The sequence below is a fragment of the Denticeps clupeoides genome, chromosome 15 (assembly GCF_900700375.1).
Source record: "Denticeps clupeoides chromosome 15, fDenClu1.1, whole genome shotgun sequence".
NCBI lineage: Eukaryota > Metazoa > Chordata > Actinopteri > Clupeiformes > Denticipitidae > Denticeps > Denticeps clupeoides.
Genome location: NC_041721.1, coordinates 10,856,663 through 10,881,412, shown reverse-complemented (window position 1 = coordinate 10,881,412; position 24,750 = coordinate 10,856,663). Strand labels below are relative to the sequence as shown.

Here is a 24,750-nt window from a genome sequence, read left to right as displayed (position 1 = left end):
AATCATGACCCATTACTGTCAGCGCGTCGCCCCGCACACCGTAACGGCCTTTCATCAGGTTAAAAGAGCGAAACATCATAAACAAGATTAAAATGGATGGTTCTTCTGCTTCATTAATATTGGTTGTTGAACACTGTATTAACAGCAGATGTTAATTGGCGCCATCGTCCCACTCACTCTCAGGAAGAATCCGCCGAAACCAATCCGCCTCACCACCGCACGGCATGACAAATTTCCCAGGCCTCCCCGCTCCACCGCCATTAGGCGTGACAATGCCTTTTAATTGCTGCAATATTTTTTTTTTTCAACCTTGGATGAGGAAAAGTGTGAGGGAGGTGCTTCACTTACCACACCTCAGGTCTGCTGTCAGATATCATTCATTAGAGAACGTGATCAGCAAAAGGTTCACATCTAAACCTGATGACAGCTCATGGTGACAACACCAGACTGATTACCTCTTCAAGCAGGTGAACTTGCAGTTTGTTCCCCTGAGAAATCATGAAGAGACTTTTACAGAGGAGACTTTTTCATCAGAGCGGACGTTGATGACTGGTCTGTGAAAAGAGTGAAGTCTTAATGTCTTACTGTATGTCTTAATGACGTCTTCCCTTGTTCAATATGACTTTATTTAGCAACGTTGTGAAATTTTCACAGTTTGATATCTAGTTGAAATTTTGTTATATTTAGGGCTGCATTTTAATAAAATAAAGTGCAGGTCAGGTTTTAATGCAGTTGGTGTCATGGGAAATTATTGGTTGTGAGAATATATGACCCCATTCCCTTTTATATTAAGTGTAAATTTATCCAGCCTGTCAGATTTAGTTTAAATTTTGGGTGAGTTTTGATACATGGTGCAGTCCCATCTCACCTTCTTCTACGTTTTTAGCATTAAATGTTTTTTATCTGGATGGTTTACAAGTATGTTCAAATTACATAAGAAAATTGCAGCCAAACAGGGTTCCTGCACCTGCTTGAACTGGTTAAAACCCCAAAGACTCGTAGACGCACTTTTTAAAGGTTTAAAATCACAATGTTTCTGTTTCCCATGTTGTAAAAGTGACATTTGTAGAGAATTTGAAGTTAGTAATGTATGACCAATGTGAGTGAATCACTGAGTATGTTGTATTTTACATGATTGTATATATTTCAGTCTTGCCTCTTTTAAATCAAGATTAAACCAAAACTTAAATCTGACATTTGCATTCTGAAATTAAGGATCATCGGTTATTATTTTAGCAGTTGTTGACTAAATGAACAGTTGTTTTGGAGACTTAAGCTTAAATATGATGCTCCCCCATGTGAAATGTAACTTAATTTTGCTTACCATTTTCTAATGGCCCATTGGAAAGCTATTAAAAATGTAAAAAAAAAAATTAAAAAACTTCGAAAAGTGGAGCCAAATATATGAAGCAGCTCAGTATTTGTCAAGGTGCCGGAGGCGGTAATGAGAAAGTTATGAGGTTTTTCCTCCTCCAGCTAGATGGAAGACTGATGAGTTTGAACTGGCAAATAAAGTAAAAGCAATCAGGGGGTGTCTGGCAGAGATGGCCATGGACGACAGGAAAGAGGGAGAGAAGAGATGTGATATGTTTGTACACTGCTAAAGATTGATCACAACAATTTCTCTCTGCCTCTCCACGAACCTCCTCATCCCACACATTGTTTCGTAAAAGAACTGCTTCTGATTAGGTTACGCTCCTGAAGGAACACTGGAGGACGGAACAAGCTTTATTAAAGTATACAGAGAGGTTTATGAGTACACCCATATGTTAGGGGCGTCCGACTTATGCAGATGCTCTTTTGGTTAGATGTCCCCACTCATTACACTTTCTCTGGGTCCCATGGGACAAGATATCTGTATGTATCTATATTGAGAGTTTCTGTTATGTAACTCAGATCATCAGATCAGATGGTGTTCTTGGATCAGCGTTGGTGCACACGGACCCCTCCGGCACGGCAGATCCTTTCTGCCCACTGGCCCCCATTAAAAGATCATTAGTTGTGCAGAGGTGGATCTGTAGGGAGCTGTGGGTGAATATTGCCAGATATTTCCTTGGAAAAATTCCTTTCAGTCCATTAACTCATTCTGAGGCACATAAATAACTCAACAGCAGCAGCAAATGGGCTTGTGTGTATGTGTGTGTGTGTGCATGCCACAATACAATGAATATAATCAATGTGTTAATTAATTTTGTATCATGTTATAATTTCTATATGTTTTTGAGTCATATCTTTCACTTAGCTGACAATTAAAGTAGAGACTTTATGTGTCCATTTCGCATTTAATTCAGCTGAGACGCCACACAGGGGCGATTTCCTTTACATTTACAGCATTTATCAGACACTGTTTTCCAGAGCAACTTACAACCAGTTCTTACAGGGACAATCACCCTGGAGGGAGAGTTTCTTGCTCAAAGAGTCGATTGTAGTAAGTGGGGTTTGAACCGTTGACTTTGTGGCCTTCTGGTTCATAAGCAAGTGTGTTACCCACAAGGCTACTAATCTTTGGGTCTTCAATACTTAAAGTTACATTGATTGCCTAACAACTGCTGAAAGTAAAAGGTTGAAATTCAGGCTCCTCCATCTAGTGGTGCTTCCTAATATATCACTGCATACTGGTGAAGCTTCGCTATTTCATTAATGAAAATGCTGATCTGCTGCCATTAAAAAATAAACAAATTATTTTACCCAAACCTGTATTGTCAGTGATCCATGCCCTTCATTCCCAGACTACCTGACTAAGCACTGCAGGATTCACCCCTCAGTCGGGGTTAACTGTCACCCCGTCTCTCCTGTCTCTGTGGTCTTCATGTTTAAAGAAGAAGCCATGGCTGTTTTAGGTCATGGAGTCAATCCCTTTTATCCCTGTTAAAATCCCAGGAGGAGGAGAGGTCCGGCCTCTGCTGTGGGCTCCATGGAAGCCTCACTGAGTGCCCTGCATTGTGTCTCTCACCAGGATTCCATTTTGTCCTCGTTGTCCATTTTTTGTAGCTTGCTGCATAATAAGGGGCTGATTATTGTCATCTTTTTTTACCAAGACGATATAAAATAGAGCTTTTTTATTTCTATAGTATCTGAACATATTAAATGGTGATGGGTTTTGCACGTGCAAACCAGCTCCTCAACTCGCTGCACGACTTTCATTAATGTCACGACTTTATCTCTTCACCCCTTCTTTAGATATCCTTCGAACCCCTTTTCGCAGTGTTTGTTTCATGGACAGCACCTGCTGAGGGAACTGAGGGACTTAGAGGGCGTGGGAGCGTTGGAGCCTGGTATAAATAGCCGCTCGGGTGATTCACTGATTAGATGCCTTAGAATAATGATGCCGTGATCTCTGGAGCTGAATGAAAAAAGCAGGAAGGTTTCTCCATCTCCACTGCACATCTGGACTGTAGGAGTGTGACACATGGCACCCTAAACCCACTGAAGTGTGAAGTCACAGGAGGGGTGGCATTGATTGGCTGCTACAAGAAATAATTCTGCATGCATAAGAAACCTAGGGATTGAAGTGGCTTGAGGTGTAAAGGATGGGATCTTGGAGGTACGGTGGTTCTCAAACTGCTCTGCTTTCACTTTGGACATATGGTCAGGGTGACCCTTGAGTTCCAATTGTCCTTGTGTATTTATTTTAATTGCTGATTTGGAAACTGTGCCGCATAATTAATTTTAATGAAAGAAGAAGAAAAAAAGTCAATGTACTTGTGCACAGGTTATAATTATTTCATTTAAATGAAATTTAAAATGATGGTTCCTGTTATTGGTCTAGCACCTTACTAACTAAACTGCTCAGACCAAAAACCTGTCAGTCAGCCAATCCATGGCCATTTAATTATGGGGGGATGTCTTTTTAAAAGTAACATTTGTTGTGGATACAGGAGTAAAGAGAAATGCGTTCGCTCTTGAGGTTTGGTGTGTTTGAAAACTCATGAACCTGCAGGAAAAGTTTGACTGACACTTTATTTTAAGGTCAGCACGGTCATGTGCGTACTGCATGAACAGGCATGATGGCGAGATCAAGGCCATTTTTTAAATAGCTGCTGAATGAGTGACAGACTTCCCAGAATGCCATAGGAACAGCTTTGCACTGTTTGGATTATTATGTATTTCATTTTCACCCTGCAGTTGTTGTGCACACAAAAAAAAAAAAAAAAAAATTTTTATACATTTAGTCTACATTGAATTTTCAGTGCACAATTTCATCAGAATTAAAAATGCACAAAATCAGTCAACTTGCATTGCAAACATAATAATCACAGGGCTTTAAACATAGACGTATCATTATAGATTCACATTCTTTCAATTTTACTATATGTGAAATGATTGGTACAAACACTTTATGGGCTGAATATGATCATACATATATTTCTGCAAGATCTTTTTGTTCTTTTGTTCTGTTCGATGGAACATGCATGCATATTTGTATACTGTATGTTGTAATGTTATTGCTGTTAGATTTTGAAAAATACATTACAATTGTGGCCCTTAATAAACAAGTGGATCAACCATTATAGCTTATATTATATTTTAGTTTACATTATAGTTCTTCGTCTTCTTCTTATTATTTTTATCAGAGATTGTGTTTTGGGTGGGAGAAATAATTACACACCAGCAATAAAGTGCTGTAATTTTCTAATGACTATAACAGATAACGGCTACTAAGCCGTTCTTTCTTGTTTTAGGTATATTTATGTAAATCATTAGGACATGCTTAGCACATATCTCTATGTTCAATGCCAGTTAAAAAAAACACAGCCAACCCCCAAAAGACCATTTTGTGCAGTAAATAAGTCAAATCTAAATACATACATACATACATACATTATACTATTAATTAAAAACCTTTAGAAATACAGTCTTATTTTGTGCGGCTGCACACACAATCCCATCAGCCCTGGCCCCACGCTGTGTACACAGACCCAGATACACCAGGGCTCCACAAAGGCTGAGGAATTTGCAGACCGATATACTCAAGTATGTGTAAATTCAAGCTCAGTGACACACACACATGCACATATTTCAAGGAAGGACAGCTATACTATGTGACTTTAGAACTTGTTGATGATATTTTACTGATTTCATCTTTTTTTATTTAATTTGATTGATTTAATCTTTTTGGGGTAACTGAGTGGTCGTTTTGGTTACATGAGATCAATGCTTGTGAGTGTGCTGAGTACACCAGTGGTGCATGTGTGAGTTCAGAATATCCTATATTTTCTGTGTAATCATTGTTATGATTTCAGTATACATTTCTGAATATAACATTCTCTGTTTCTTATTTGGCAACACAATGTGTACTAAGATGAGACACATCACTTTTGCACCTCAGCTCTCTCTCTCTCTCTCTCTCTCTCTCTCTCTCTCTCTCTCTCTCTATATATATATATATATATATATATATATATATATGATGATGATCTGAGAAATACTTTTTTAAATTTAATCTCATCACACTGCCATCTGCATCCATCATACGCAGATATCTGGCTACACAGATGTGTTACGGCATGAAGATGATTGATGTCCTATCCGGACTGGTCCGGACAAAGCAACGTGCATCTTTTCGAGATGGAGTCTCTTTGTAGTGGGATTGGTGTGCAGGATAAAATGATAAAAGACCCTGACACCTACAACTGAAATGACTCTTGCTCTTTCTGAGCCTTTGGAGGTGCCGTTCTTCCTCATATCTCATGTCCCCTGGCGCCAGTCTGCCAGGTTAACCTTGTGAGTGTGTGTGTGTGTGTGGGTGTTACGGTAGTACAGTACTCATGTGTGACATTGCGTGCTAAGGCGAGCGACAGCAGGCCTGCTGATCACGGCCTCCCCCGCGTGGCCCGATCCCGCCGCTCTTCCTCACAATTCTCACGCGCCACTCCGCACGCAGCCGCCGCCAAGAGGCAGCACGTCGTCAGCGCGCTGTCAGTCTGGGGAGTAAACAAGAGGAACGGGTGCAGAGAAAGAGCGCCTTCATTAACAAAACCCCATAAGGATCAATAATTCATACCAGAGTGAATCATGCCACAGTGTTTCCTGTTCACTGCGAACGACTCAGGATCACTTCATCGGTATTTCATTCCATGTTGTTGTTAATTGCTACGAGACGAAATAATTCCAAACGACCGTTATTTAAAAAAAAAAAAAAAAAAAAGCTTCTGGATGCCACTTTGTACGTATTCAGGCAAACGTTGCGTCGTGCAGACATTTCAGCACTTTTACCTTCATAATCAATAGTTGGATCTTTTTTTAAACGCTTGTTTCGGCTGTGCGATTAAATCCATTTTCAGGTCGTTGAAGCTCTCAGCAGGACCGCTATCCAGAGCCTTTGTGACAGAATATCAAAGGAGGCCTGTTTTTTTTTCCACTTTACGCAAATGTTGGCTTGTGCTTCACGTATGAAGCCGCGTGCCATAAAAAAAAGTCCTTTGTTCTGCCTCACACTCAAAGTGGGATAAATACCTGTTGCAAAGAAATGTTGGGGGTGTTACGCATAGAAACTAGATTCACTAGTTTGCTCAACAGAATTCTTGAATTACAGAGCTGACAATCCACCTGAATTTTGGTCTAAGTGTGGCACACTTATCTCAGTGCCAACACGTGGAGGGGCTGCAAACGCCACACACGCACAGTGATTCCAACTCAGGTGTGAGGACACATCACTTGCCACTGCGATGGCCTTTCACCTGCTCTCTTCTTAATTAGGAGCTAGGATTGCCTTTTTTAGAAATGCACCCTGTGGCCTTTCATCGCATTTTTTTAACAGCATTGTGGTTTTTGTGAGCAGATTAGGGCATTAGAGCAAAGAAACACATTCCTTAAAACATGTCATCAATTTGTTATAGCTGTTAGATTGGTGAACTCAGGCGATGGATGTGTACGATTTGTTAGGGATTTAATGAGAATGTGTCGTGTGTGTGTGTGTGTGGAACCTGAACCCTTTGATCTCCAGTGTTTAATGAGCTGGGCCTTATGCCACTGCACGATTGTTTTTTTTTTAAATGCAGACATTTCCATTCTGTCCCCTTCCACCTCTCTGGTTATTCTACCCCAGCACACTGCAGCTAGCAGCCCATTAAAAGACATCACAGAGCCCAAAACAGAAACTTAATAATATGCAGATTTTTATTCAAGATTAGACAGGAAACTGGCAATAAATAAGACATTAAATAAATAAAAAAAATCTTTTAAATATTGCATCAGAACTTGCTAGTTTGCTGGGACATGCTAGTATGAAGTATTATCTTGTATATTATATGAATTATGTGAATGACAAAAATACCTCCTTTTCATCTCCATTTGGAATATTACATGGATGTGCAACATGGCCGTCGGTTCCAGAAATGCTCGATTGCAGTAACAGCAGCGTGGATGGAACATCCAGCAGGAGGACAGGCATCTTACTCTTCCAGATCAGCAGCCAATCAGCACGAAGGGCTAGCGTGGCCTGCAGCCAGTGGCGACGCACATCTGTACGGTGATGTCACTGCTCCCCAGACGGGGCCATAAGAGCAGCAGAGCGGCTCGGCTTAGCCTTCCCGCTCCCTGCTCCGTCCCCGTCCAGAAAAGGAATGCCGCTTGTTGTGTTGCCACAACCAAAGCAGACACGTATTTTACGGCTTCCTTTTCCCTGACATTAGTGTGTGTGTGTGTGTGTGTGTGTGTGTGTGTGTGTGCCGCAGACGCGTGTAATTACACAGATCACACACCACAGCGGCTCCATTCAAAACAGATCATCATTCACGGCTACACACGCGATGAAGGATGACACTTGGGCTTCGCAATTTGAAACACTTTTCTGGCTGCGGCGCCGAACGCAGACATGTCCGTACGTGGACCGCTGAGGGTGGTGATGGTGACGATGATGGTGCTCTGCATGTTTCGAGGCCATGTCCGAGGGCCCATACCTCCTGTCCTGCTCTGGGGATGTGGAACGTGACCCAGCCAAGCCAAACCCCACGACGCAGGGACTCATCTGCTGGCCTGTCTGTCCCCGTCTCCCACGGCTCTAGTTTGGAACACGGGGCCATCGTTTCAGCAGCTTCATGGCCTACATTTCAATTCCCTACAGAGTGATTTTTTTTTTATATATAGAATATTGAAAATGGGGATGGATGGGTGTGGATGGTGGGGTGGGCAGATGAAATTTAGGATGAAATCGTTCATTTGCTCATTTTCCATTTCCTCCTCCCCCGGTGTCACAGTCCCTGCCTCGCATTAGAGCGGGTGCCCTCGCAAATCCGACGGTCATTAAGGCGTGATAGTGCCGCTATTAGGGCTAATTTCCGAGGGCATTTCACAGAGCCGAGGGCTGGGTGGCTGTCAGCGTGTAATGACTGAATTCCTGTCGTTCGCCATTTCCAGCCCTCCTGCGAAACATGATCTCATTGAGACGGGGTCGTTATTGCCCACTTGGAGGCAAGGCCATAACCGCAGTGGGCCTTCAAATCCACAAAATCCCAACAAGGCTTATCATTCATACAGCATCCCTTCAAAGCCAACGTCCACTTGACCGCAATCATCCTGATGCCTGTTTAATTCGGTCAGTATAGCGGCTCATCCAGAGTGCTGATTGGCTCCCCGCCACAGCACAACATCTCGTGGCATGATTTAAGTGGCGCGTGAGGCGCTTTCATTGCATGCCTATGCGCGCGGCTGAAAAGGATCCTCTGTGAGGTGGCTACCACTGAGGAGGCCATTCTGATGTAATAAGGTTCATGAATGGACTCGTGGTGCCGAGCCCTGCTGACTGGATTCAGCAATTCAGGCTTGCGTTCCGCCAACAACGGACGAGGCCGATCACTCTGTTCCCTTAGGACACTTCGTGAAATGTTAGACAAAAGATGCTTCTGTGTACTGTCTTGGCTAAATGAAGTGGTCTCTTTACAGACCTTTGAAAGGGCACCACTTCTAAAAGACTTGTGTGGAAAAAATATATGGAAAATAACCATTCAAAACCGTCATTTCTTCTAACAAAATTCTGAAGTACTTTGTCAGTTCTTTGTAGACTTATGTATGCAGTTGAAGTAATAAAGGAGACAAGCCCATGATTAAAACCGAACTGCTGTGCACTGAGCATGGGGCTTGTTCACTAGTGCAAGGACAAAGGCTAACAAATAATTAGATAAAAACAGAAACAAAGACAATATTTCATTACGTGTGAAAGGCATATTTGCAGCTGCATGTTTAAATCATCCAGAATGAGGAAGTACACATTCACGCTCTCAATCATTGGACTCCTCCCATTTGTCATTTACATTTACCACATTACACATTTACATTTACGCTTTATCCAGAGCGACTTACAGGGACAGGGACAGTCCATCTGGAGATACTCAGGGTTCAGGGTCTTATTTCAGGGGCAAAATGGTAGTATGTGGGGTTTGAACCTGTGACTTTGCAATCTTGTGGTTCATAGTCGAGTGTTTAGCAAAATAATCTATGCCCATAAACTCTGTTCATAAAAACATCATTAGTGATCATGCGCTGCGTGACATTGCATGCCAACTACACTTTTGTGTAGTATATATCCCTACCAGCCAATCAGATCCTGTGTCGTAAGCCAGCAGGCAGCGCATGATCTTTCAGGTAAAACTTTGTATTCATATAATTATGTTAAATGGGGCACGTTGTATATAAAGGGTGGTTGTAGCTTAGTGGGTAAAACACTCGCCTATGAACCAGAAGACCCAGGTTCAAATCCCACTTACTACCATTGTGTCCCTGAGCAAGACACTTAACCCTAAGTTGCTCCGGGGGGGGACTGTCCCTGTAAATACTGATTGTAAGTCGCGCTGGATAAGGGCGTCTGGTAAATGCTGTAAATGTAAATGATGTAAATGTATATTTTGTGGCTGTGAGAAGAGCCTCAGAACACCACCATACCATGCTTTCCATGCCTGCAGCTTTTTAGACGGCCAGTCTGGTGCAAGTGGATCTTTTGGTCTCTCAGGAGATGCATTTTCTTTCTTTCTGAAATGTTTCTTTCTTTCTTGAAATGTCGAATCTCCTCATCGGCAGCCTTGCCTGTGGCCCAATGGGGTTTCTCACTTCCACATCTGTCATCGTTGTCACCAGAGCTCTTCTCCTTCTGCTCAGGACACTGGTACCTGGACGAAATGATGACGTATGGACACATCCTCGCACACAGAACCGTGGCACACTTTCTCAAACAACGTTCAATATGGTGAGCAACGGAGGTAAAACGGATTTATGGCCCAGAACTTAACCTTTACGCAGGAACCAAATACGCAGAGCATACGCGGAGCACAAGATCTGGATACGATGAGACGAAAATAACATAACATCGTAAGAGAATAAGATCGTTTCATGTAAACATGGCCGATTTCAAGTGCATTTAAAGCAATTGCATCGGTACCACAACAAGACCCAAACAGAACGCAGCAAAGTTTGACCCGGAGAAGCCGCCGCTGCTGTTTATATCGGGGGAAGAAGCGGTCCCGCCTCCGCGCGTTATTGGCTCCGCGGGCGGCGATGCGCCGGATAATTACAGCGGCGGAGCGAGGCGACGATCGGACTGAACCGGCCGACCATGGACCCCGCTCGTCCCGACTCCCTCCGGTCGGTCACGTCGGCGAAATAGAGCTGGACCCGGATTTCGGGGGTTCTCGTCTCCTTCCCCCCTTTTTATCGTTTTTTTTTTTTTTTTTTTGCGCACCGACGCGGGCGTGAAGCGGCCGGAAAGAGTCGACAAAGTAAAGCGGATCTGTACGCGCTGTCCGGACCGGCTCGCAGGAAATATGATTTTCTCGGACATGAACACGGGGACCAGCTCCCCCAAGGTGCACCCCCCGAACGGGACCCGCTTCTACACCTTCCAGGCAAGTGCGCGTCGGCTTTAACAACGCCGGTGATGAACAGTGACGTGCGCTCCCGGACAGAAGGGGGGGGGGGGGGGGGGGACGCGATCGTCTCGGACCGGCTGCCCCTGCTGTGCATTGCGGGCTTTGCTGGGGACCAGTAAGGGGCCGCTGGCCCAAAGCGCAAGGACCGTCCGACACCCACGTGATGATAAGCCGTGGCATGATATTAGAGTTAATGTACTTCATGTTAAGCGTTCATCGCAATCAGACACATCAACACCTTCATCGGAACAAATAGAACCCAACGTAACCAAACCAGCTCGGATCTCTCTCTCTCTCTCTCTCTCTCTCTGTCTCTCTGTCTCTCTCTCTTTTGGTAGAATAATGGCCTCTGGTGAAATTGTTTGGCAAATCCTGGATGCATGTGTGTGCTTCTGTGATCCGGACCACACTTATGGAATTTTAGAGTTCGAGCTTCACTTCAGTGCTCCGGGATGCTGTAATCGGCCATTCGTTTCCGTGCGGAATAATTCATGGCAGTGACGCTGATGGATGTCCCCAGGGTAGCGGGTTTGAAGGTGAAAAGGTGTTAACTGTGGTGTGCCCGACCACAAATATGCATCCGCACACACACACACACACGCATGCTGAGACCTACTAGGCAAACAGGGACGTAAGCACTTAAATTCTGTGCAATGCAGCCACAAAGCAATCTCTCAATCAAATAAACCATCGTCAAATCCTGTGGGTGACATACTGCAATCCCATCAGCCTTGTTCTTAATCTGGTGCCAAAGCGCAAGGAACATGTTATTCACACCTTACGCACTACACATTTAACCCTGAACGAAACAGGCGCTGGCGCACTCGGCGGATGCAGGTCCAGGCTCTTCCAGGAACCCCGTGCATCTAAATCAGCATCTGGTCCTCAGACCAAGTCAGGCCAAGCGGCCCACTGTAACGGCCAGGAAAGGAAACGCCCGAGTCCGTCCCACGCGAGGTTCCGCTTTCTCCTCCGTCAGCAGGGTGCATGTCGAGGGGTGTGTGTGTGGTGGATGCGGAAGCGGGATCTCCAGGTGCGCCCTACATTAGTAAGCATTGTTGCACTGGTGTGTAGTGGAGAGACCAGTCTGTGAACCCCCGCGTAGGATTGGAAGTGCCCGGTATTCTCCTGAATCAGGCACCACATGTATGTAAAACCGATGTAAATTCCATTTTAAATTATGGCTCAAGGAGACATAACATGCAGAAACATGCGATCTCTTCGTAGGTAATATTCCTTGCTAAAGCATTTGCTAAATGATTATTATTGTGGTTATTTATTATTCTTATTCATAATAATACATGTTTTTTAAAGTGAAATATTTCGCGATCCCATTCTTGCTATGACTTATTAACTGGCAGCCTTTTTCACTTTTGTCACGTGTTGCTGAATGTTAAGATCTGAACATTCTCATGAGCTGCGATTTTGTAAAATTCCTTTTTTTTGTAAAATTTTTTAATTATTATTATTAATGGGAAATTAGCCACACACATTTAGAATTCCTGCTAAAATTCTCTTCAGATATGTGGTTGTCGAACTGTTTTTGAAGCACCCACTCCTGATCATGACTGCCTTTAATTAGGGTCTATTAATCATGCGTTTTCAACTAAAAGCAACACTAGCTTTGGGCTGCTCTTTTCTTTTTGTTGTTTTTTTTGAAGACAGACCTCAGCATGTCAGATCGTTTCAGAGGTGGCAGCCGTCAGGTCAGTCCAAGCCACGCTCCCCTGCAAAGCCATGAAATCCACAAAAATTCATTCCACGCCTAATCCCTCCCTCGGCACGCTGTACAGTGCCGTTGTTTACTGGCTTCCGCTTATCAGGTAAATTCGGAACTGCGTAGTGTCTGGGCAGGCTGCGTTAAATTGCAGACTGGATGTGTGTGTGTGTGTGTTTTTTCTGGTATTTTAATGTGCTCTGTGGCAGCGTTGAAATTATGTCATTACTCGGTTGCTTTAACATTCCCCGCCAGACTCAGCAAATGTTCATGGTGAGTCAATATTAGATCTGGCATAGTGCCGGCAGTGTCAGGCGGGCTGCCGGCTGTGTGTGCAGAAGTATGGTTCTCCTGTGTGGCGTTCAGGCTCCTGCCTTTTTACTCTTGGTGATGTTTTTTGACGGGACATGTCTTGGGGACGGAAAAAAACCCTAAATGAATTCAGCTGTAATGCGCGAGTGTACGAGTTTTGTTTCCAAGGCTCAGGGCCCGCCGGAGGCAGTTACCATGGGCACCATTTCTTCTATAGAGTACCAGTCCATCCAAGTAGGGGTGGGAATTTATCATGATGAAGTGAACATAAACACCGAAATGCTTTTTGTTTTGCACCATTTCCTGACTTGCATACTCTGGTGATGATAAGACCTGGAATCTGGAATTCAAATTCTGATTACCAAGAATGAATTGCATGCCATAGATGACATTGCAGGCTACTGCAAGAGGCTTGCTAAAAACGTGTAAAAATGGAACTCTGTAGTACTCTCTACATACATCATATTTTGTGTTCAGAATTTTTTATGTGGGACAAATCATGGCTGGATGATGGACTGGAGCTACCACTTAGCATGTCCCAACAATTTATCACTATGACACCTAGCTTCCATTTGTATTAGTTGTTTTACCACCCCTGTTCAAGGTTTTACAACAGCTAGGGACATTCACTTATCTCCCACTTAACAAATCTTTTTACATTCACCAAGACAGGGCCGACACACGCCTCTGACTGTCTTCACATTCGCTCACGCCGTCCCTCCGATGTCTGACGCTGAAAAGCGATTTGATCTGTCTGATGTAGGATGCCCATTGCATCGGGCCAATCACACACAGAGCAAAAGGCGGCATTTTGTGTGGCATGGCGGGTCCTGCTCTATTTTAAACAACCATCAATCGCATTGAACATAGAACTTAAGAACTTCTCTAGCTTTTTGTGGACATACCGTTCAAACGGTGCAGTTTCTTGATTCTGCTTACTGCATAAGCACATCATTCGCTCATTCTGTTCAGCACTTCGGTTCTGTGGTGTGAAAACTGACAATTTAATACAGTTATTCAGAACGTCAATCAAGGAGGACAGTATGCCATAGGCACATTTTCAGTCATGAATAGTAATGACTAAAACTAACTGTACAGACTAACTTTTCATATTTAATGATATTATTTGTGCTACAACACTAGCATAGCCACTTACAATACATTTTGATGGTTTATGGTCTCTGGTTAGCCGAGACACTGATAAATAAGTGCACAGAGAAATGTCCTCCCCTCCTCTGTCAGCGGCATCATTTTCATTTTCGGCATCAAGTCGCCGTTGAACGCTGAACCGATGAGTCGATGGCGCGGCTACGCCCAGGGTCCTTCAGCTGGATTAATCCCACATCCCCCCGATCGCTGCCATGGTTCAAGGAGAGACCAGTTGATGAGACGTGTTATGTGCACTTTGATGTGCATGCGTGTTACTGTGGCAACGCTGTGGACCACGGTGCTCAATAATACCAACTCGCCCCGGGGCGCATGTAAACAAGCAGGTTTAGTTGGCACGACCCCACTGAGGCATTTATATTGGGATAGGGGCAATGGTGGCCTAGCGGGTAAGGAAGCGGACCCGTAATCAGAAGGGTGCCAGTTCGAATCCAGAATCGCCAAGGTGCTACTGAGGAGCCACCGAGCAAAGTACCGTCCCTGTCATGGCTGCCCACTGCTTGCCAAAGGCGATGGGTTAGAAGTCTTTGAGAGCTGCAACACTGTTCATCACAATCTCATGTGAAATCCAAGTGATCAGCAACAAAACTCATCTGATTCTGTGGTCCATTATTTCTAGAGAGGTCGCACATTGAGCCATTTTACCACCCTGATTCCTCTTGGAAATTCACACACGCCCTGCTCAGTATGTATAGAGCAACAGTCTTGTCGCCAGACTGATCCCTTCAGCTCACGGGGGCTGTTAGAACTTGATTCAATCTATTTTGTAATTGCCGCCATGAAGGTCCCCTGTCACATTGTCTGCTGTTATGCAACTACATTCAGTGTGATATGATTAGCACCTCTAGCAGAGGCCTCTGTCTTGGCAAGAGGCATATTACATTAATAAAACAAATTAGATAACAAGACTTAGATAACTTCTGTCACAAGTGGAATGCGCTACAACCAGCAATTTGTGCCAGTAGGATTATTTTGGTGCAAAAGTATGATTTCTACACAGCATTTTACAGGAAACACCATGGGGCAGCAGCTATTGATTTGAGCTGGGCATCAGTTGTCTCTCTCTCTGTGGCACACACACATACACACACACACACACACACACACACACAAACAGTTTCATACAGTCTGTGAACACACAAATACACACATTCAGATATACACATAGGGAAATGATACACATTTAACAGATTTGGGGGTCAATGATGAAAATTGTAACATTTTTTAGAAATTTCCAGTAATATGGATATCGGTTATAATATTCTGAAATTCATACACTATCAGTCAAAAGTTTGGACCCCCAACTAACTTATGGGTCTTGCATTGTTTAGTAAACCAGTCAAGTTGAATATTTGAGTCTCTCCAAAGCAGGGAGCCTTTGCTGTGATGGCAGCATTTCACTCTCCACCACCTTAAGTTAGACAACAAGGACGGTTTCCAGCAGTCCTGAAGGTTTATGCTGAACACTTTCTTATCATTCACTCATGTTAATGAGCATCTCATGAAGCAGCTTTTGAAGGTAAAACCAGATTCATCAAACATACTTCACCTTCTTTATACTAAAAATACTAAATATGTTTCTTGGGCTGGATTCGTTAGAATGGCTCCATCTTCGTCTCCATATAATCACCACAGAGTAGGTGTATCAGAACATTTGTCTGCTATTGTATGTAGTCAAATTTGTTTCAATTTTTGTTTATGATGGCCTAATTGTTTCACCAATAGTAATGAGTTGTATGAAAGTGATAATAACCACAAACCTTTAAAACAACAAGTCTAACATTCATAAAAAAAATAGTATTGGAATTTTTATTGCAATCACAATCTAGTGATTTTATTTGGGGATGAGGCATGGCCCTGTGCTCACAGGTAACACCGCACCATCCTGACTACATCTGGTTCCTGCAGATCACTGTTTGCAATCATGAAAGCATCCCAGAAGCCCCTTTTTCCTGGCATGCCTTTGATCAAAGCAATTAAAAGCAAGCTGTGTGTGTGTGTGTGTGTGTCTCCTACATGCGTATCTCACTTATCCCAGCTCAGAGATTTGCATGCAGTTCCTGACAGCAAAGATGGATGAAGCCGCCACTTCACCCTCCTCATTAGAAGTGGAACTTCCCGTTTCAGCTCACCGTGCACTTTTTGCCTCGGCGGCCATTAATGGCGGAGGGTGAACTTTACACGAGCAGAATGTCACCAGGCCGCAAAGTGTGCCGTCCGTCCAATGGCAACAAATTACATCATGGAAAGCGCTGACATTCACTGGCGTTAATAGCGCGCACAAATCACAGCAGTGCTGAATGCCGGCCAGAATCCGAGCGTTTGGCAGCCATGTTTTTTTCTTTCCACGTTCACGTGGAGACTCCGCTGAAAGACGGTGAAATTTCACCATTGTCCTACAGGACGCGAGTCAATGCCATTTAAAGTGGGATTGATGTGTGTGCAGGGAAACACTCCAAATCCCGCAAGCAATTTTAAATGGGCGCCCTGTCTGTCAATTGCACCTTTCCCCTGGGACGCTGAAAGGAACTCTGAGAAATACTCCTTTTGCTCCAATCTCACAGCTCATGCATCACGAATGGACTGGACTTTTGAAAAGGAGCAGATCTGCAGAGAAATACTTTAAAAATGTCAGGATTTCCGCATGGTGATATTAGGATTGGGCAGGATGAATGCCATGATATATTCTTGATACGTATACAAATGGTATCAGATGAAGTCCCATTGAGATCAAAATCTATTTTACAAATGCTACACACACCTGGCTCAGGATGCCACCCACAGAATATGAAAGACATGTATGTGTATGCAGTCGGTGTTGTGTAATGCTTTAAATAAGAAGGAAAATAAGCCAAAAGGACAATCAGAGAAAGATAAGTGACCCCCCTCCACCATAGTGGAACCCTTCTTTACAACCCCAAACCAGAGGAAATCAGGGCAATTTAAACACCTGCGGCCAGCGTACCTGTATGAAGCAGACACGTGCATACACACACCCACCCCCACACACACTGAGGCCAGTTAAAAAACACGTATTATTAAAGAATAATTGCAAAAATCCACATACTTCAACTTAAAAAAGAAAGAAATGCACACGTCTCCTTCACCACATTCTTTTAGATTTTTATAACTTCACCAATGGATAAAATATGTGTCCAGTTTTAGGGCTTTCCAAAGATTCCATGACCATGGAGAATAAAAAGAAAATGCATTTTTCCCCAGGTCCTTTCAGAATCCGGGGGTCGTTAAAAAGCAAGCACCAGTGAAACTGTAACAGTTATAGATTTATAGATGAACATTTTTATCATTGGACCAGTGTATGGTGGTATCACCGCCGAGCAAAGCACCGTCCCCACACACTGCTCACCAAGGGTGATGGTTAAAAGCAGAGGACACATGTTGTTGTGTCACTGTGTGCTGTGCTGCAGTGTTTCACAATGACAATCACCTCACTTTCACTTCACCACTCCCATCTGAAAAGATAAAAAATATAGAGACAGTGATGGAGCGCTTGACCTTTTCATTGTTGTACATGAACACGCTCGTGTCAGAATTGCCTACAAGTGTTCCTTGCTGAAAATTCCAAATGAAAATTCCAGTTGTGTTTGGCTCGTTTTTGCGATGCTTCTCCTTTCCCCCCTTGCAGTACTTGTGCATTTAAATCTCTCTGGGGCAGATGGGCAGTGGAGTTTGACCCACTTTGATGGATTCCACACTGATTAAAAGGGTGAGTGAGCTTTCCAAAGCTTGGGCAGTGTGTGTGTGTGTGTGTGTGTGCATGTGTGTGTGTGTGTGTTGGTCATCCTCTCAGATTTCTCTGTTTTTAGGAGAGTCGTGACATCACAGATCGGCTCTATGACTGTGTGTGTGTGTGTGTGTGTGTGTGTGTGTGATTCTCCCCTGAACACACACCTCAACCACACACACACACACACACACACACATAACAAGCAAACACATTGTGACCTTGTGGGTAAGGAAGCAGACTCTTAACCAAAGGGTTGCGGGTTCAAATCCTGAAGGTCCACTGACGTCCCTTTGAGCAAGGCTCCGTCTCCACACGCTGCTCCCCGGGTACCTTTCATGGCTGCCCACTGCTCACCAAGGTTGATGGTGAAATGCAGAGCACACAAAAACAATCATCTTCACTTTACATGCACCAAATGTGCTAAGAATGCATGCAAAAACACACACACAAAAGCACTTGTCCTGTTTGCTCTCCCTTTCTATTTCTCTATCTGTGCCCGGTTGGCCGTCTGGGTAAAGTGGGCTGTGTCCCCTGTCACCTGCTGAGTGTCCTCAGGTTAAGTTCTCACTGAACAGCAGCCTCTCAGGCTGGGTGCCAGAGAGGGTATTGTCCACTGTGCACTGCAGATGCCTGATATTTGTCGTTGTTGATTTGCTCTAATGTCCCTTCCCCCTCCCCATAGTTTCCACACACACAGACATTTTGACTCTATATCATTGTGCCTTGAGTCTGAAGGAAATGAGGCAACATATTCTCAAAATTCCTCTCATATGTCAACCAGTCAGCGACTGACCAAGTGCTGTGAGGGCGGGACTGTGATGACGAGAGCTACCTTCTTTAAGTTGAGTTTTCCAAACGTTCTCACGTCCTGGGAGGATTAGCAGTTTATATACAGATAGGTCTTGCATCACATATGTGGTATACAAACACCACGTATCCCATGCCTCCCTGTCTTTCTCTCTTGGCCCAGGTTTTGTCCTCCTGCTTTAACCATTCTGTCAGTTTATAGATGCAGGGGACTGTTAATACCTGCCCCTGTCCTGCATGCATGCTGGCCCTATCGCTGCGATCAGAGCGAGAGACAGAGAGAGAGAGCAGTAATTGATATTCTGAGAGGCCATGCAGCAGCATTTCTCACTTCTCTGATAGGGCACTTCTCTATATAAAGGCCATAACACTTACTTATTGCTCTGTCACTCTTTCTGTGAGCCTGTCCTGCATTCCCTCTCACTAACTTCTCTGTCCTCTCTAGTCTTCTCTCACCATCTGAGGGGATGCTGAGTCTCTGGAGCTGAAACCAAAAGTTAATGTGTAATTAAAAAACCTATAAGGATCTTTGTAACTCTCACCCCATGCTGGATGAGATTTGTAGACACAGTGTTGTACGTTGCATGTGAATAATAAAAAAAGTGTAATATTAATTATATTAATTTAAGTGACCAGGATGAATCCAGGAAGCAAATACTTATTTTGTGGGTAGATAAACATTTTTTTTCCATATCAACATTTTTCTACATTGGCAAGGTTTAAAATATTCAATACATTTCTATGCAGGTACAGGTCACATGCCTGCTAAAGAATGGAGTAAGGATTCAGTCTCCCCTGCAGCCATCTCAGATACAGATATCAGTGGCCTTTCTGAATAATGCAGGGGTTGTAAAATATTGGCATGTTCAATTTTCCCAACCTCCAGTTTAATGTCTGTCTGTCGCTGAAGAGCCAGCTGTAAAAGATGCGGAGGAGCAGCCACTCTTTATTTCTCTATTAAAAGAGTGTCAGCAGGAGGTTGGGGCGAAACCACAGAGAAGACAGAGGCACATTTATTCGTAGCTGGCTGGCCATGACACTCGGTTCTCATCAGGAAGGGTGTCTGGGTGAACCTGTGGTCTGTGTTGCCAGATTGAGGAGTTTCCTGCCCTGTTTGATGGTTTCGATACACAAAAACACTTACATTTAAAAGTCAAAGTTAGAGTCATCTCTGTCAGACAATACTGGTATGTAATTCATAATCCATGGTATTAGCTTTAGGGACTATAGTTTGGTAATTTTTATTCTTATGCATGTTTTTGTGTCTGATACATTTTTTTTATCTTTGCATATCTCTTTTTTATCTTTGTCTCACATCCCTGCTTTTGGGAGCATTTGTGTTGTTTGGGTTTGTATTGTGCATAGTTTAGCAGTTAAAGAAATCAATAGAGTGACACATTTCTGCTGACATTCACAAGACCGTGCACAATTGATTTGATTTTTTTTTCTGCGCAGAAATTGTATCTCAGGAGAGTGAGGGGGAGCATGCCTTGGGATCAAATATTCTGGTTTGAAAATGAGATTTTGTAACACTTTACAAAACAAATGATTATTTTTTTGTCTGGCCCAGCTATTGTAAACCATTGAAATAGGTGGTAAAAGTATTGGGGAAGTGTTCAAGGTTTAGAGACCTTACACAGGGCAGCAGACAGATGTTTACTACTGAACGGTGCATGCTGGTAAACCAGAATACAGGTTACTGCCTGCAGAAGTGGGTGTCACTGGTTTTGAGGGGGGATTTCAACGACTCATGCTCAGAAACTGTGCCAAGTCTGAAAAGATAAAATGACACATTGCTGATTCCAAGAGTGAGAGTTGTTACTACGGGTGTGTATAGGCAAGGATCTTGTGATACGGTAAAATTACATCATGATATATTGTGATACTGTACGTATTGTGGAATTCTATAGTTCACTGAAAATGTAAAAACAGAGCTGATATATGCTGTGCATCTGAAAAAGTGAAGCGAAAGTGAAGTGATTGTCATTGCAGCACAGCACACAGTGCACACAACAAAATGTGTCCTCTGCTTTTAACCATCACCCTTGGTGAGCAGTGGGCAGCCATGAAAGACTTCCGGGGAGCAATGTGTGGAGACGGTACTTTGCTCAATGGCACCGCAGTGCCCCCCATGTCAGATTTTTCATTCAGGCAAAACAACATAACTCAGAACTTAATTTTCGACTAAATTTGTATACAAAAAAATCTATATTTGAAGTCCCTGGATTGATACAATAACTCCACAAACGATATGTTGATATATTGATGTATCAATACATAGTTGTAAACCCTAGTTGTTACTGTCATGGAGGACAGAATAACACAGTCTTGGTTCAGTAAAATGTACAAAATACAACGCATTACTGCTCGTATCAGTCTTGGTTAATTAAAGTGAACAAAATACAACAAATTTTAGTTTACAAAGCTAGAGCGCATTTTCATGTGACGTTCGCAATGCTTGCTCCATTATGTCTTTGGATGTGACTCGGTGTTGTCCAGCTGGTGTAATGTTTTTTTCTGGCCAAACATGAACAGAATCAAAAGGTCCAAATAGCCCGAGATGATGGGGATGCAAATGGAAATGGAATGGGAATGCAAGTGGCAGAGCCACTGCAGCACATTGTTAATTGCGCAAAGAGTCCAAGACCTCCATAAAACCAGCAGTTAATGCTAAATGCCGGACGGGATTCCAGAAGAGGAACCAGGTGTTGGTTTAAGGACGTTGGCCCCCTGTGTTGTATTTAAAATGTGCTCTGCCTATTCCCCTTTTTATTTCTAGTGGGTATTCTTCTCTTTCCAATGTCCCTCCAGGTGAATTCCAAAATGTGTTAAGATAGTGGGACACATGGGCCAACACACCGGGGGCGCACGATTAATACAAACTGGCAGTAGTGCAGTGCAATGTTCTGGGCTTAGACGTAAGGCGTAAGGTTTCCTCAGGATTTACATGAATAAAGAATAATGCAGCCAAAAAAAAAGACAGAACTTTGGTTATTTGTATCTTGAAGAAGAGAACCTATCTACCCTTTTTGCTGGCATGTAATTATTTCTGTGGCCCAGAGATGAAGAGACGAGTGTGAAGAGGTCGGCAAGCGAGAGGAAGAACGATAGGATTAGCTTCGCACCGAGAGCTTCTCTCCTCTGCTCTTATCCACTCAGGGAGACTCACACACGCGACCCCAGTGTCGTTTTCTAGGCTTATTTCCATGCTAAGATTCAATTACGGGCCCGAGCATGGCTAAAGCGATCTGTTTGTCGAGAGGGCGGTCTCGCCAGGGAATGCCCGTCACTTTCGACTTTCAGGCCCGCTGAAGTGGCTCTGGAGTGTTTCTGTGTGGTGACAGCCCGGTGATAGTACATTACCCTTAATGTTTTTTGCATGACGATGGAGTCATTATAGTGTGCCCAGCGGCGCTTATGCATATTGCGGTGAGTGTTTGCAGCAAGAGAATGCTGCAGAATGCTTCTTCACAGGGTTTATTAGCATTCAGCAGACCTCAGGTCAGACATATTTGAAATTGACATTTGCAAGTTTGCAAATAACATCTGATTTGATGTTCATTTTAGGGCAGTGCAGTTTTTGGTTAACCCTTCAATTCTCCCTGTGGTATCCAGTCTACAAAAATAAATAATGCATATAATAATGCATATATAATGCATAAATAGTGCATACAAATCTAATAATGCATATCTACGCTGTCCTTCCAGAAGAAGTCTACACCTGGATTCACATAAACCTGGATTCACAAGAATCAAAATGACTACTGCACTGATTAATAAATCTTAAATTATCATAAGTCTTAATCTTCTCATTTTTTAAATAAGATGAAAAGATGTCACAGTATTTCTTCAATCGCATTGTTCATCATCTGGGATGAAAAATGTGGCAGTGAAGCAATTCTGGCTGGAGTGAAATGGTAGAAAATGGACTGTGGAACTCACAGCTGTGTTTAGTAGTGAAAGTAAAAGCATTTCCAGGTCACGTTCTCTGATGAGTTCAGATTTACCCCGTTTCCAAGTGGCTGGTGCATCAGGATTATATTTAAAAGTGGCAATTCCATGATTGATTAGGCTGTAATTGTCAGAAAACCAGTTCATGGAGCATGGAACATCATGACCACTACAACCCCAAGAAATCTTTACGTAGAGTTTTGACTCTCCCATCCTTGAATTAAACTCTCAGTACAATTGTCGACTGAAATCCACATAAGTTGAAACAATTCCTCAGTGCTAAAGAGGCTTCTTCCAAGAATTACCCATATAGCTTCAGTCTGATGTAAAGACCATTTTGCCCGAGGTAACAAAACCATAACTGTAGATATAACCATAATAGCTGTTGCGTGGACTCGCTCCAGCCATGCCACACCTTCCTGCTGTCCAGTGCCAGCCTGGGAAGAGTGCATCAGTGCCAGGGCTGACTGGTATGCGATAATAACCCCCAGTGCCCCTCCCTCCTTTCTGTATGGTGAGAGATGGATCATTCTTAACAACAGACTGTCCGATGAGGTGTCTGGGCAGTGAATGGAAGCTGATGCCATTATCTCGGTCTAGCAGATTTGTAATGAACTCGGACGCCGATGACCGGCCGTGCAGGTCAGGGCCGAGTCAGCTATACCGTACAGCTTGTTGCTTGTGTTTGAGAAGAAAATTGGCACATGATGGTTTATTTATGTTTAAATGGCATTAAAAATGCATTATACTAGTATGGTTTTAGTGGTTATTAACACTAATAACACAACAACACTGGGCAGCCATGAAAGACGTTCGGTTACAAGTCCGCTTCTGTCCTGCTAGGCCACCGCTGCCAAACAACACTTATTAAATAAAAGGTATTTTGGCTACAGTAACAGCAAGATGTTTGAATGTATGAAGTAAGCATGGCTTTTGAATTGTTTTCTGAACGTTCGGTTTTCTTGAAGGTTTCTCTGCTCTGCTTGCTGGCTGTGTGCGCTGTGCTAATGGAATCTGACAGCATGCTCCACACTTTCAGAGGTCAGGCCAATGCCCTGAGCGGCAGCTCGTGATCTATCACGTTCACAAACACTCAGAAGGAGCTATGGCCAGATCACCACCTGCCACACAGCCCTGGAGAGCAGCGCACCAGCACGTTTTTGGCCTCTGTGCCACGTTGCCTTGGAGATTTGGTTGCAAGTACGACCGTAGCATGGCTGCAGCGAAGTGCATAGAATGAGTGCAGTGAGGTGTGTATTTGCATCCGAGGTTCCATCAGGAACCATTAGGATCCATTCAGAACCAGTTAAAATGTTAACCAAGTTAAAAATGTTAAGTCTGTCCCAAGTTGAGCTTGTGTTTTAGATTTTATTTTTGTGTTGGCTGTTTGTCTGTAGTTGTTTGTGTTGGTGTTGTCCAAGTTACGTCGATTGAGATTTATCTTGTATAGAATTACACATTTTTAGGCATATCTGTTCTGAAGACGTTCTAAAACAATGCAGTAGAATGAGCTCTTACAGCCTGTCCTGCAATTAGGACGGTATCCTTAATGTTAATCTTAAATGGAATCTGAGTTTCAAATGTCCGAAAAGTGTTGTGCTTGGTTTAGCTCAGTGGGGCTTTGCAGAGGACGTCATCGCGGTGTGGGTTCCCGGGGCTCCAGTTGAGCGCTGTTGTTCCCCTCAGAGCCGACACACTGTTGAATGGAGATTTAAATTCGCGGCCCCAAAATAATCTCCGTCAGTGTCAGCCACGGTCAAGCTGCCGGCGTGTAGAACAGCGCAGCAATTTCTCCCGGCTTGAAAACAAACAAACCAGCAGATCCTGAGGCCGCAAAGGATGAATAAAACAGGATTTGTCGACAACACAATTCATTATGCACAAATATCACAAATTTATTCCTTCGGGCCACGTAACCCTTTCACTTTTCAAAGAGCAGGGAGCAGGGAGGTTAAAAAAGGGGCAAGCATTACTAATTTCTTTTTCCATGGTAAGATGCATAGCATAGTAATCATTGTGCATTCAACACAAGCTATGTGTAGCCTTATAATTAACCCTATTGGGAAGGATGGGGCAGATTTTTTTTGCATTATATTTAAAATATGATTGCAATAAAAAAAAAAAATCTAATAAAAATAATAGTGGTGTACAGTGGCAATTTTTGTACAGTGTGTGTTTGCTCTGGTGAC

General features: G+C 43.4%; 1 protein-coding gene across 19 annotated transcripts in view; it reads left to right on the top strand.

The window, feature by feature from the left end:
• Positions 1-24,750, top strand: part of ppfia2 (PTPRF interacting protein alpha 2) — a 131,780-nt gene that overhangs the window by 32,935 nt on the left and 74,095 nt on the right. For 2 of the 19 annotated variants that reach the window (XM_028955056.1, XM_028955057.1), the window contains exon 1: positions 10,497-10,835. The exons of 15 other annotated variants lie outside the window; for them this stretch is intronic. In XM_028955056.1, the coding sequence (XP_028810889.1) occupies positions 10,755-10,835 (81 nt within the window). In that variant the 5' untranslated portion in view covers positions 10,497-10,754. Of the gene's footprint in view, positions 1-10,494; positions 10,836-24,750 lie in introns of those variants that run through there. 2 more of the 19 variants (XM_028955046.1, XM_028955048.1) reach the window with 2 other exon arrangements.